This window comes from Aythya fuligula, chromosome 13 (assembly GCF_009819795.1).
Source record: "Aythya fuligula isolate bAytFul2 chromosome 13, bAytFul2.pri, whole genome shotgun sequence".
Taxonomy (NCBI): Eukaryota; Metazoa; Chordata; class Aves; order Anseriformes; family Anatidae; genus Aythya; species Aythya fuligula.
Window position 1 is genome coordinate 11,472,335 of NC_045571.1, and position 13,218 is coordinate 11,485,552.

The following is a 13,218-nucleotide window of genomic DNA, read 5'->3' on the forward strand; positions in this document are numbered from 1 at the left end:
ACCTCCACAGCAGCCCCATTAGGAAGCAAGGAATGAGCTAACAGCAGAGCCACAGAGATGAGGAGAGGTTTTATTACAATTTAATTTTGCATAATTTAAAAAAAAAAAATCTTTTAAAACTGTTAGCTGTAATACAAATTCTTTTATAGTATAAAATCAAGTCGCCAGTGTATGTATCAGTACCACACTTAGTCTTGGGCTCCCGCCGGGACGGGCGGCGCCGGGGTGAACCCTTCTTCCAGACATCCTCCGCTCCTCCAGGCGAGCCCAAGCAGCACCAAGGTTCCTACAGAGCAAGGTTTAGCACTCGACAAAGCACGGTGAGGCTTCTCTAGTTTAAATTCCATATAAATAGCGACAGCTGTAAACTGAAGAAAGCACTTACACACCTCAACACGCCTCGTAGCATCCTTCGGACGCAGAATTCCTGAACTGCTCGATGCCGTGCGGATGGCCACAACTGTGTTCTCAAAATGCTTATGTATTTGAGAAATGATTCATAAGCTGAAAGATTAAAACCAGTCTCTTCACAGAGAGCCTCTTCTGTGAATTATGACACACGTGCTACATTTCCACTAAGAAAACAAACTGAAGAATGTTGAACAGTTCAGGAAACCCTCACGACTTAACTCTGGGGTACCCTGATCTTCTGAACAGACAAAATCTAGCCACATGATTGTGTGAAGCATTTGTTACCTGACCACGGGAAAAAAAAAAAATAAAGGGAAGAAGGGGATGGATTGTAGACTGAAGCACTGGGCTACTTACAATGAAATGCACCAGAAATTGTAAGAAAAAAAGATTAAACAGAGAATGCCAACTGCATGGAAAAGCTCATTGGATTTGTGCACTCCTGAAGGTCATTCTCATGAAAAACAGATGCTGGAATAAATCAGCTGTCAACCAGCAGGATTTTTGCTCGTGACAGAAAGATACAAATACAAGGCACCTAAATGACTATTGATGAGGTACTCTGAAATCAGTAAAAAGCTTCTGAAGTTGTTCAAAGTTCACTTTCTGCTCATTTTCCTCACTATTGTGTTAATATCCTCAGTACTGCTGTGCGATCTATTTATTAAGTAATCTAGATGGGGGATAAAGTGTTCTAGTATCATGTAAGCAATAATGTAATCAATTCAAATGGATTGATTTAGTAGAATTTTATCTCGCCATACCCTCTTCCAGTTAACACCAGGACAGCTGCTCTGTGAGCCTACAGAAGCAGGGTGTGTGCAACAATACTTGCTCACAGGACTTCATCTACAAAATTATTGTCATCCAGTTAGGAATAGCCACAAAAGATGCAGAACTATAAGATTTCAGTATGTAAAGAAGTAAAAACTTTTTAAAACAGTAGTAGCTTCAGTACAAAATTGCAAATTTGTGTAGCAAAAACAAAAAAAAAAAGAGGTGCCTGTTGTTGACATCAAAAGCCTATTTAAGAGCAGTTCAAATATATCACAAAGTTTTTAAAGTACATCTCAATTAAGCAGAGGTTATGGGCTTGCACCAGGGTAACCAGACTGTTGATTTAAGCCTGACCTGCATTATAAAAACATGTGCACTGGCTTAAATAAATATATCTTAAACATGATAAATTCTATTTACTCAGTTACTGAAATTTACCTACAGAAAATAATCTTGCATTACAAGGCACAGGATTAATTGCTGCCAGCAAGTCAAGCCCGCACTAAAGGCATATTACTGAAGAAAAGGCAGAGCATGGTGAACAGAGGTTTCCTCACTGAAATACTCCTCCTACTCCCTCACAGCCTGCAGGGCACTGCGGTAGGAGCCACATCTGGACCGGCACTTCTTCTACGAGTGCAAAAGATGCAACAACACTCCAGACAATGGCACTTGGTGAAGAAAAACATGCAGAAGTCTCCAGGTTTCTGCAAACATCATTCACTACGGGCGTTTTGGTGTTGCCTGCCATCAGGCAATGTGAAACTCAGTACTGTTTTACTAGCCGCTTATACCGATACCTGAATTCACTGCAGTTTGTATCTATGGGCTGCAGCTTGCTAAAGCAGTACCTGTACGAGCACACAGCCAATACACAGAGATTGTGGTTAGCGACAGTGACAGTTACAACAGCTGAAGAAAGGCACATCCTCTTCAAAGAGGGGAATAAGGGCACAAATATGAATGTGTTTATCTACCTGTTTTTTGTTGTTGTTGTTTTTCATATCAGACAAAGCAAGGTCAAATTAACACAAGATCCCTAATAACCTTGCTGATATATTTTCTGTCCTCTTGCTAAAATGAGGCTTTTTTTTTTTTTTTCTGACCAGGGTATACGCAGTGCAGTTTTGCATGTGTGGGAATCACAAGAAAGCAAGTTCTGAATTACCAATCGAGGCTGCATCTGGACAAAGACAGTACTGTCAACCTCAGACAACAAAGCCCAGTCCAGCACCATTGGTTTCATACAAAGCATCTTTGAAGCATGCTGCTTTCATACTACCAAGCTGGAAGGTTAAGACTAAGGAAGGTTTCATGCGCTCACTCCTCAGCTGGTCCCAGAATCACACACAAAAAACAGTGAACATCCTGAAAACAAAAGCCAGCTGTCACTCACTAGAGCTGCTAGAGAAAGTTAAAAAAAAAAAAAAAAAAAAAAAAAAGTACGTAAACAGAACTTCAGTTACAACCGTCTATAACAACTGATCACCTTGCAGAGGGGAGAAAATTGCCCAGGTAAATCTATCCAGTGACTGGCTAACCATTACAAACTTAACTGAAACCATCAGAAGAAATAAGCATTTCTGTTTCCTGCAAATAGAACATCCAAATTTTCTGTCAATGATCTCCCAGAAAAACAACAAAGGAATTGCTGTAAAATCTCAGGTGGTCGCTCCAAGAACATTAAAAAGTGAAGCAATGAATTCTTCAAGAGAAAATGGGCTTCTACCAAGTCTTTGGAATTCATCAAAGGGAGAGTGGGATTACACTGAAAAGCTCACTTGGAGAGTAAGAGTGATCCCAACTATCTCAGTCGGCCCAAGAAGATCATGAAGTTTATTCTCAGGGTGTTAAGTCTCTTTGGAGAGTGAAATAAAACCTTATCTTGGTTTAGTAGATTATGGAAGACTTGCATCTAAACTACTCTTCCACCTCTCCATTTTGACAGCATGAAAATCACTCATTCAAGGGATTCATCGTTATTATCCTAAGTTCCTTACGTGAGGAGAAATCATCTCCTGCTTCTATGAAAAAAATAACTGCAGGTGTTCCCTGGGTCTTGCTTTTTGGGTTAAATATGCCTTATGTTAAATCTTCATACGAATGGTCACAGTTCACTTTAAGGTGAGTCTCAGTACTATTTCAGGCATTTCTGCATGTAAACAAATTGTTTTCAAGCTCTGAATTGGCAAACAACTGGACAGCCAGATGTGTGTAAAAACCAGTTTGGTCTGTACATAAGGGATGGGAAAAGCAGCAGCTATGCTTAAAGCAAAGTTATCAGAATTTGTGCTTTTCAGCAAGTCTGGTAACTGACAGTTATCTACTAAAGGCGTCTGGCTTCATCCCTTCTTTTATTTTCCTCCGCTAAATAAGTACAGAAGCCAAATGATCCCTGGAGAAGCTGGAGACTGGAACTTTAGAAATTAAGTATATATTTGACCTCTCAGTTGGAAAAAAAAAAACTATTTTGTTTCAGTTTCCCTGAAGCAATAAGACTGCAAGAATATTCTTTGCATAATCCATTTCTGCTTAGAGCTGTTAGTGCAAGATGCAAATCTTCAATTTAACGCGTTAAAAAGCCCTCCAAAACTCTAGTCATTATTCAACTTTGAACATCCACCACCCGAGGTAATTACAATAAGACACATTTTCTTGTGTTCTTCTTTGTCACAGGATACAGAACTGCACGAACAGCTTCAGCAAACACCTCCCGAACACCCTCCTGATTCAACGCCGAGCACTCCAAATATTTGACTGCTCCAATTTGTTTAGCCAGTGAAGTCCCCTGTTGCGGGGTAGTGGGAGCCAAGCTTTGCTCTTTCAACTTTTGAACTGTTTCCAGGTCATTCCTCAAGTCTCTCTTCGTGCCCACTAAAAGAATGGGAACATTAGGACAGTGGTGAGAAACTTCAGGGTGCCATTTGTGCCTCACATTTGCGTAGGAAGAGGGGCTACCAATGGAGAAACAGATGACAAATACATTGGTTTGAGGATACGAGAGTGTGCGCAGACGGTCGTATTCCTCCTGGCCTGCAGTGTCCCAGAGATTCAGGCTAACCGTCCGGCCATCAACAGTCATTTGGGCACTATAGTTGTCGAACACAGTAGGGATGTACTCTTCAGGGAAGGCATTGGTGGTGTAGCTGATGAGAAGACAAGTTTTTCCCACAGCGCCATCTCCAACAACTACACACTTTATGGTCTGCATTCTTTACCCAGAAACAAAGTCCTGCACAAAGCAAGAGAACAAGTTAGAAAAGGCACGCTCGACGACAATCATTTTTAAGAGATGCTTTTGCAAGTGTTTTTAATATTGCTAACAATTTCTTATCGCAGCCAGACATACCCAGTGTCTCAGAAGCCATTATGAAGAGCTCAGAGGCTAGAAAGACAATAGGGAAAGAGATGCAACAAGTTGAAAGCTCAGTGACAACTGGCTGCTCTCCAACCACATAAGCACAAATTAGCCAAATTCCCACAGTCTTGCCTTACGGCCAGACAGTTTCCCACAGGCAAGAGGGACAAGTCCTTAGGAAATACCTGCAAGCGGAAAAGGATCGTGATCTCACAACCAGTAACAAGATACTCTGTCATCTGTAAGTCCACACACACTCTAAATTGACACTTCTTGTCTATGTGTTCTACTGCCTAGGAAGTTTAGCACAAAGAAAGGTCCGAAAAATGTGCAGTAAGCCAAGATATCAATTGCTGGGTTGCACTGCTACCGTTTACTACAGTAATTCACTCGACTCACAGTCAGAAAACACTGGACAAAAGGTTCAGACAGCAGCACGTACAAGAAAAGCTGTTCTTTGAAATAAAACTAGAAATGGTATCCAGATTAGAATACATACAGAATTTTTCTAAAGAGGCCAAGAACAGATTATTCGCACTAATCGGTGACAGAACAAGCAAAACTTAATAGGCTTGAAGTAAAATAAAGAAAGCTTATACCAAGCATTAGAAAAAACACACGGTGTAAGAGATCAGCAATCAAACAGCCTTCCTGGGCAGGCTGTGGAAATGTTCCCAGAGATACGTGATGCTTAAAGGCCTTCTTATCCCTTTCTTGAAATGTAAGGAATAGGTTTGATAATCAAGTGGATATAGACTAAAACTCGATTCATTCTAAGCTTTTATTACATGAACAGGAACTTTCCTGTTACTGTTCATAAACACTATGGAACAACTACAAGCACAGTCATTTGCTGTTCATTTCTGTGCTAAAGCTTCCACTGCTAGCCTGAGCAAGAAGGAACATGCATCTGCCTTCTCACCCAAATGCCTTTGAGGTACTATCAGTAATCCCCAACTCGCAACCAGCACCAAATATGCTGCTTCAAACAGAAGAAACAAATAGTAGGAGGGACTACATTGCACATTCCAGAAAAATCACAACTTTAACAGCATTATATTTGCAAAGGAAATATAAAAACAAGCAGCAGTGAAGTACTTCGCTAATAAGAAGTCACAAAATCCCATTCCTCCGAATTCCCCTTCAAGACCATTGAAACAAACAGCTTTTTGACAGAGTCTGTATCCACATACTGTTATCATCCCACTGGGAGCACACATGATTCTTCTGTACTAGGTGAAAAAAAACTACTTTAAGCTTTGGCATTGCAGCAGGCTACTCAAGTGAGCGATATTGCTTTCGGTCACTACAACGTACAGTGCTTAAGGAAGTATAAATATATGTACACACTTGCTATTAAAAGGCAGCCAGTTGTGCGAAGCAGTGCTGAAACCTTGCACCGGAAAGACTGAGCAGGATGTGTGAGGGGAGGAATTTGGAAGAACCAAGCAGGAGAAAGATGCAGAAGCAGTTGATCCTTTTTGAAAAGGGCAGGAATTAAATTGCTTAAACATCATGAATCACCTGAAACGAAATCTGAGCTCAGGTACTTCTGAGCTTTGGCAGAAAAGCATACGTGTGCATTTCATCATACATCAGAAACATCAGTCATCCTTCAAGGCCAGAGTCAAATGTAAAGAGAGAGGCATGCCACTGGAAATCGTAAAGGTAATCAATAAAAAAGAAGAGCACTGACCAGCAATAACCAACAGCAGGACTGCATATATTATTCCAGAACAGTTGCACCAAGATTTTCATTTAAGGGGGCTAGAAGAAAAACAAAAAACAACAACAAAAAAGGTAAAAATCTAACGAATTAGAGGCTTAGAAACATTAGTTGCATTTTGCAAAACCAAGAGTTGAAATTTTAATATAAAACTACCAAAATCATTACATTAAACATTTTCAGCATTTTATTAAGAGGTTGTGCACTGCTCCCTAACAGCACATGAGACAAGGTCATATTCCTGAACACAGAAGGTCTAATGGTTACAAAACAGTGACAGAAGAGGGGACGGATCCCGATGCCATAACACTGCTGTATCCACAGGGGCAGCTGTAACTCGCTGTCCCAGGCTCTCCCCCTGCCCTCCCTGCAGCTCTGGCATGACGAGGCTGCCTTCAGACCTTTCCAAGCACCGAGTTCCCTCCCCAGCCAGGCAGCAGCCCACCTTCTCAGCCGTGACCGCACACTACAACAGGCTGAGGAGTCCTTTCACCCAATTTCCTGAGCATCAGGGGCTGGTGCAGCCAAGCCAGTGGTACGACACGGTGGGAGTGAATCGCGGAGGAGGGGAGCACCGGCAGCTGCCAAGGGCAGCAGCACTGAACGGCAGCAGAGAGCAGGTCTTAGAGTTAATTCCTACACGCACTTCAAACCACTGAATTAAGCCCTGCATCCCAAACTTTAGCGGTGACCAGCAATTTCAGAGCAGAAGATGATTTCCAAATGAAAAGTACCTATGCAGCAGCCAGCTGTTCTGATCACTTGATGAAAAGCCATCTCCGTGATGACGCAGAGCTAAGCTGGACACATGCATTCAAAAACCCGCACGAGAAGTCTCATGGAGAATGAGACACACAAAGCCTTTTATATCCCAGTTCCTAGTTTCTAAAACACATAAATCGCAAGGCCTTGGGAATGGCTCTCCTTAAAGCACAAACCACGAGCTCCCCCAAGGGCTCACATACCTATTCATTCCCGCACAGGATTTTTCACAGAAAGGCAAGATAACCCAGAATTGCATCACTACCCACGCCTACCAGGCACCAGTACTGTAACACAACGCGGGCAGTTTCTTATATTGGTCCACTACAATGCCACACGTTCCCTGTACAATGGGAAGCTATAATAGCTTGGTTCAATCTCATTAAAATTTTCTAAAGAAAGTGTGCTATTCGGAGATTATTTTTGCTGGGTTTTATTTAAGAAGTCTTTGCAGCTTTCGGTTTGGAACACAATAGTAAAGTAACAAAAAAAAAATATCTGGAATATGAATAACGCTTTTACAGCATTAAGATCTCGAATTACCTGGCTGCAGCTTCACTTTTAAGAGAGCAACAGTTGCAATAGGAAGTAACTCCATGCAAAAATGCCAAAGCACCAGGCTAAGTATGAACTATTCAAATATGATTAAAGAGCCTGTGGGCTCTAAAGTATGCTTCCCTGCAGGGCTCCTTTAAAGTAGGTTCTCTTAGCTGAAAGGATTCGTGTGTGGCATATGCAGACTAGAAAAACAAACAGACCGGGATACAAAATTTAGTACTAAAACAAAGCATTTAGAAAATTAATCAAAAGAAAGAGTAGAAAGATGCTCCCACTCTCCAGAAACCTGTAGGCTGCGAGCAGGTGTAGCTTGGTTAAAGATTTACATGTGGAAGACAAAGGAGTTTTTAATTTAAGCCACAAGCAAACAAACAGTATTACCTCCACCTAGCCTTTTTTATTAAATCCACAATCTCTGTTCAACATGTTCAGAGTCTCTATTTGTAATTTCTGCTTGTAAACAATTTACATAACAACAAAACTCATAAGAAAGCAAGAAGCCGAGGTTCAAATTTGAGAGGAAAATTCATTTTTCTCAAGCACCTTGGAACTTGGCACTGCGTGCTGTACGAATAGATGCTGGGAATAAAAAACACCATACTCCCCAATCAATCATCACCAACAAACATTACAAAGAGCAGGAAAAAAGTGTAGGGTTTGCTTTTTTTTTTTTTTTTTTAAGCTTTAAAAGAATTCTGGGGAAAAAATTTTAGAGAGTAAAACATATACAACAGGTAAAAAGAAGAACTGAAAAAAAGAGAAAAATACAGACGACCACATCAACGCATCAAAAGCAAGACTCAGAATTTAGAAACAGAAAGCTAGGCACGAGCTTCAAAGTGAAGTTTAAAGGTTACTTGGCAAGAGAAAGGAGTCAACAGAAAGTCCAAAGTAGTGAGAGGTAATTCTGGTTGCTGAGTCCTGCCAGAGAAAGCACTTTGATTACAGTCAAGGCAGAAGATCATCAGAACATGAAGAGTTCTAACAGTTACAGCAGCATGGGAATAATTTTCAAGAAATTAAAGAAAAAAAAAAAAAACAACACGCATTACCCCACAGAGAAATGTTGTACAAAAATACATGGAGAAGTTATTTCTATCTTATCCATCAATGCCTCCGAATTACCAAACTGGCATTCCAGCTGGGGTTAGTTTCCTCCTCAGAGGATGCTGCAAAGTCTGCTTTCACTGTCTGCACACCTGGCGTTTCCTTTGGAATGTGCAAGATTTCGATCGACATGTCGAGACATCGTCAGGAGAGCTGCTCCCGTTCTGACCTAATTACATATTTTTGGGTATCGTTAACACGGGCAGCTTGCTCTCCTGTAACCCAGCAGGACTTCTGCAGGAGAAATTCACTATTTGGGTTCCACCCCCAGCTTCCCTCCAAAGCTATCCTAAGTGAAATTGAGTAACTTCATATTACCTCGAAATATTTTTGAGGGAGAGAGAAAAAGTTTTCTTCACCACGTCTGAAGGAAACTTCCCGATTGAGAGAAGGGAGAAAACAGTGACAGAAAACACAACGGAAATACAACTGAATTCACTTCCCGATTGAGAGAAGGGAGAAAACAGAACGGAAATACAATTGAATTCTCCTGGGGCTTTCTAGATGGGTACTTTCTTATACTTCCTGCACTTTGAAAAATTCTTGGCAGAGGAACTATTTCTTAGCAGGATATGTCTCTGCCCTCGCTCCATTAACACTAGATGCCTCTGTTAGGTGGATTTTAGCTTTGATATTGCTCTTTGATAACCTTGTTTTCAAAGAGCTTGTCGGGTTTTCTACATCTCTCTTTCCAGTTTGGACAGGGCCACATTTTGGCCAAACATGAGCAGAAAAAGCACCAGGAGTTCAGCAGAAGTCACCTGTACTGAGCAGTATTGTTCTATTCAGCCATCACCTTTGATCAATCCCTCCCAGTTCTGCAGGCTCAGAAGTTTGATACTGCTTTATCTGGAGCAAGCAGAAGCTCAGAAATCTAAACAACATAATTGCTCATTTTCCAGTAACAAAAACTTCAGAGATGATTCACGCCATCCATACATAAAATCAGGCAGAACCTTTCAACAACAAACTGCAGCTCCAACTATATCCTAACATCCTCACCCATACAAAGGAGCCTAAAAGATTTTTGATTTGTGCAACTTAGCCACCAGATCTAACAGGGAAGATAAAGGGGCTTTCAGTAGTCTAATCGAGACTGTGTTACTATTCCATAACAGCTCAGCTTACTCTCCATTGTTTTAGGCAAGCGCTAAACGAATGGACAAGTGCCAAACTTGAGCATGCATGCCAAGAAAGAGTAAAAAAAAAAGCTAAATAGGAGACCTCATCCCTAATACCCTGACTATTCCTTCAGCAGTGAACGACCTACTTGGACTTCTGAATGCTTTTCAAAGTTTCCACACTGCTTTCTGTCCTGCCATTTACCTGTAAGGCAAGAGAAACAAAACATCCAACAGCCTGAGTGGCAGCAGAGGGGAAAGAAATTAATGAGCCACGCCAGATTTCAGCAGCACAGCAGAACCACCAGCCCAGGACCCAGAGCTCCAGGTTCTGTGAACAGCAGAACCCAAGGAGCTCACTTCTGTGGAGCTTCAAGTTCAACTTCCACACACACTGCTGCTGTCTAACAAGAGCACAATTCCCACATCTCACTGCGGACACTATAAAGACCTTCCTATTTTTCACCAAATAAATAAATAAATGTTTCTAAGCTAAAGGAAACTTCCCAAAACCTTTCAAATAATGTTTTTAAGACTTATATCCCTACCAAATCAGGCTGAAATTGGTTTATCCATTTAGTCTTTTTATTTTAAAAAAATGAAGAAACAAACTTTACCATATAATCAGTATTTCCTTGGGAACCACAGAGAAAACAGTGTTCTGCATGAGCCATTCAGGCACCTCACCCACACAAACCTCAATGCATCAATACTGTTATTGCATGCACTCATACCCCAGATTTTATATGAGAGTCGTGATATGAGTGACCAAATATCAATGAACTTAAGCTCTATGAATCCAAGATTACAGTGCATTAGAAACAAGCCAATGAAACAGCTGCAGGACTGTGAAATAAGACTACACCAAAGTGCAGCTCTACAGGAACTAAAAACTAGAACATCGGTAGGTATCTGCATCCCTACAACATATGAAAATGAAATGTATCCTGCCATAATCAGAGGCTGCAGAGCATTAAACTTGATGTTCTTGCAACCACATGCAAAAGGATCGACTTGTCACAATGGTACCCTTCAGAGCTTATTTAAACAAAATGTCCCTAACGTGCTTCAAGGGTGGTAACAGTAAAGGAGTAAGACCAGGAGCTGGCACGGGACGGTTCTGCACCCAGATCCACTGCACACCTCCTCAGAGATGCAGGCAACTTGCAGAGGTCCTGGGTACATACACTGACCACTTTTTATAGGTCCTTCCTAGCTTCTACAGATTTATTCAGTACTGACTGTTAAAGGGAAAAAAGACAGTACCTCAGTGACTAAGTTCTGCTAGGAGAATTAAGCACATTACAGGATGAATGACAAATCCAGTTAAAGCCACCCTCATTGTGATTTGAGGGGGGGGAGGGAACAAAAAAACAGCTGTGAGTCTACCTTCCTATCACCTTGTCACCTGGCATTCCTCGGGAGTATAAAAGCTATTTTTAAGAGAAGTTGGAAGACACCACTGTTCTACCTGAGGGGTAACAGGTATACTGGGAAAATCTGGACTTCTTCCTCAAAAATAAAACCCCCACACTTTCTTTGATTTGCTTTTGATTTCTCCTCCTCTTCCCCCAAATTTCACTGGGAAGTAAAACAAACAAAAAATGCCCTTGGTCAATCAATAACAGTTTTCAAAAGTTTCTTTAAGCAGTTTTGATACAATTAAAACACAAGTTAACGCATCCATTCAGTGGGTATTTTATCATGGCTGCTGTGCTACAATATTGCCCCATTTGCCAGTCTCACTTGTATCAAATCCTGCAGTTCTAAACAGTGAGCAGAAGTTATCAGTGACAAAGTAGCGCCTCAGCAGTCCACCAGATTTACCGCAGGGACATAGGAATGTAAAGTAAATAAATAAAATACTCCTTTTAATGATACAAGACGTCTGTAATACATGACACCATATTGTGTCAAAACATTAGGACAGAAAAATCAGAGCCTCATCATGAAAGCAAATCAAACTGTGCATTCCCCTACCAATGGCAAACCACATATTTCATTGTTTTTCCAACATGTCTGTAAAGTTCCTCCTAAGAACGCTTAAAAGCTTCTTTTTTATGGAAACAGCTCAAAAGCCAAAATGACAAATAATGTCTCATAGCTGTAAGTTCCCTATAGAGACCCGAGTGCAACTGTATGCTGGCAAACTGGCCAAACGCAGTCTTCATGCCAGATGTAAATTATATAGCAGAGAAGAGAACTTAAAAGTTTTTAAAAGCAAAAACCAGGCTTGGGACAAGCAGGACACACCTAATGAACCGGGCACAAGGAGCGCCGCACTCCAGTGCGAGACACGTGTGGTAAGCACAGGGTACACACAGCGAACAAAAGCATTTAAAGCCTTTTTTTTATAACTCAGGGTAAATACGGTGGAAATCACAAGTGCTTATAAAGAGCAAACAGACACCAACTATTCACCGGCTCTTTTAAAGGGGAGAACAAAGGGATGCCAAATTAAATCAGAAGGAGGGAGGCTCCAAACAAACACAAGGTAGCTGGAGGTGAAGCCAGGAATTCCTGGCTGTGGGACGTTACCGATACCGAAAGCTTACAGAACTGGAGCGGAGAACCACCGAGCTGGTGGGTGATGTGCACAGCCTGCCCCACACCGTACCTGTGCCTCCCCACTGCGTGCAGGTGCCGAAGGCTGCGAGAATGATTTCGGACAGCGCCTTCCTCCAGCCGTGTGCTCTTCGAGACAGGAACGTGGCGGGGGTTTTTTGGGGGGGCAGATCACGCAGGACTGCTCCTCGGCGTCCCTGTAAGGGAGGAAAACGCTTCGTGCTGAACACAGCGAGCCCTGGAAGCGGGGAGCTCGCCCCGTGCCCGCCTGTTGTCGCCCCCCCCCCCCCCCCCGCACGGAGCCGCCGCTGCCCCGCGGAAGAGGAAAGCCGAGGAGCTGCCGGCGGGGCGGCCGCACTTCCTGCACATCTCCCCGCAGGAAACCGGCCCGGGGACCGGCTCAGCCCCAGCCGTGCCCTCCCCGCACCTCCCAAGCCCCTTTCGGAGCCACCCCCGGCGGCTGCTCCCCGCTGCCCTGAGGGAAGCCACCGCCCCCGGTACCCCCCCGATACCCCCCCGGTACCCCCCGGTACCCCCCTAGTACCCCGTTTCCCCTTCCTCCCCACTCCTCCCTGCTCCTATTTCCCCTCAGCGGCCACACAACCCCCGTCCTGCCTCCCCTCCCGGCCCGGCGCGGGGCGGGGGCCGCGCTCACCTCAGGGCCGCCCGGTGCCCGCTGCTCCCGGGGCGGCGGCGGCGAACCCGAACCCGGGCGCCGGCCGCACCCCGCCGCGCGCAGGCGCCGGGCGCAGGCGCAGTGATGGCGGCGGGGGGAGGCGGCGCCGCTGTGGGGGAGCCGCCATCTTTCGACAGCTCCCCTCTCCTCCCCCCTC

At 43.3% G+C, this 13,218-nt stretch overlaps 1 protein-coding gene across 2 annotated transcripts; it reads right to left on the bottom strand.

Annotated features, from left to right (window-relative positions):
* Positions 1–2,639: 2,639 nt before the first annotated feature.
* Positions 2,640–13,098, bottom strand: LOC116494581 (rho-related GTP-binding protein RhoG-like). 2 transcript variants are annotated; one of them, XM_032196515.1, is made up of 4 exons: positions 13,041–13,098; positions 12,438–12,582; positions 6,243–6,313; positions 2,640–4,420 (listed from the first exon to the last, which is right to left on the bottom strand). In XM_032196515.1, exon 4 carries the CDS (start codon positions 4,397–4,399, stop codon positions 3,824–3,826), a length of 576 nt encoding a protein of 191 aa, XP_032052406.1. In that variant the 5' UTR covers positions 4,400–4,420; positions 6,243–6,313; positions 12,438–12,582; positions 13,041–13,098; the 3' UTR covers positions 2,640–3,823. The 2 variants fall into 2 exon arrangements, with proteins under 2 accessions (XP_032052406.1, XP_032052407.1); XM_032196516.1 differs by lacking the exon at positions 6,243–6,313.
* Positions 13,099–13,218: the final 120 nt, after the last annotated feature.

What these genes read in the sequence shown, in the direction of transcription:
- LOC116494581 (XM_032196516.1), bottom strand. Translation starts at nt 4,399, where the DNA reads ATGCAGACCATAAAGTGTGTAGTTGTTGGAGATGGCGCTGTGGGAAAA.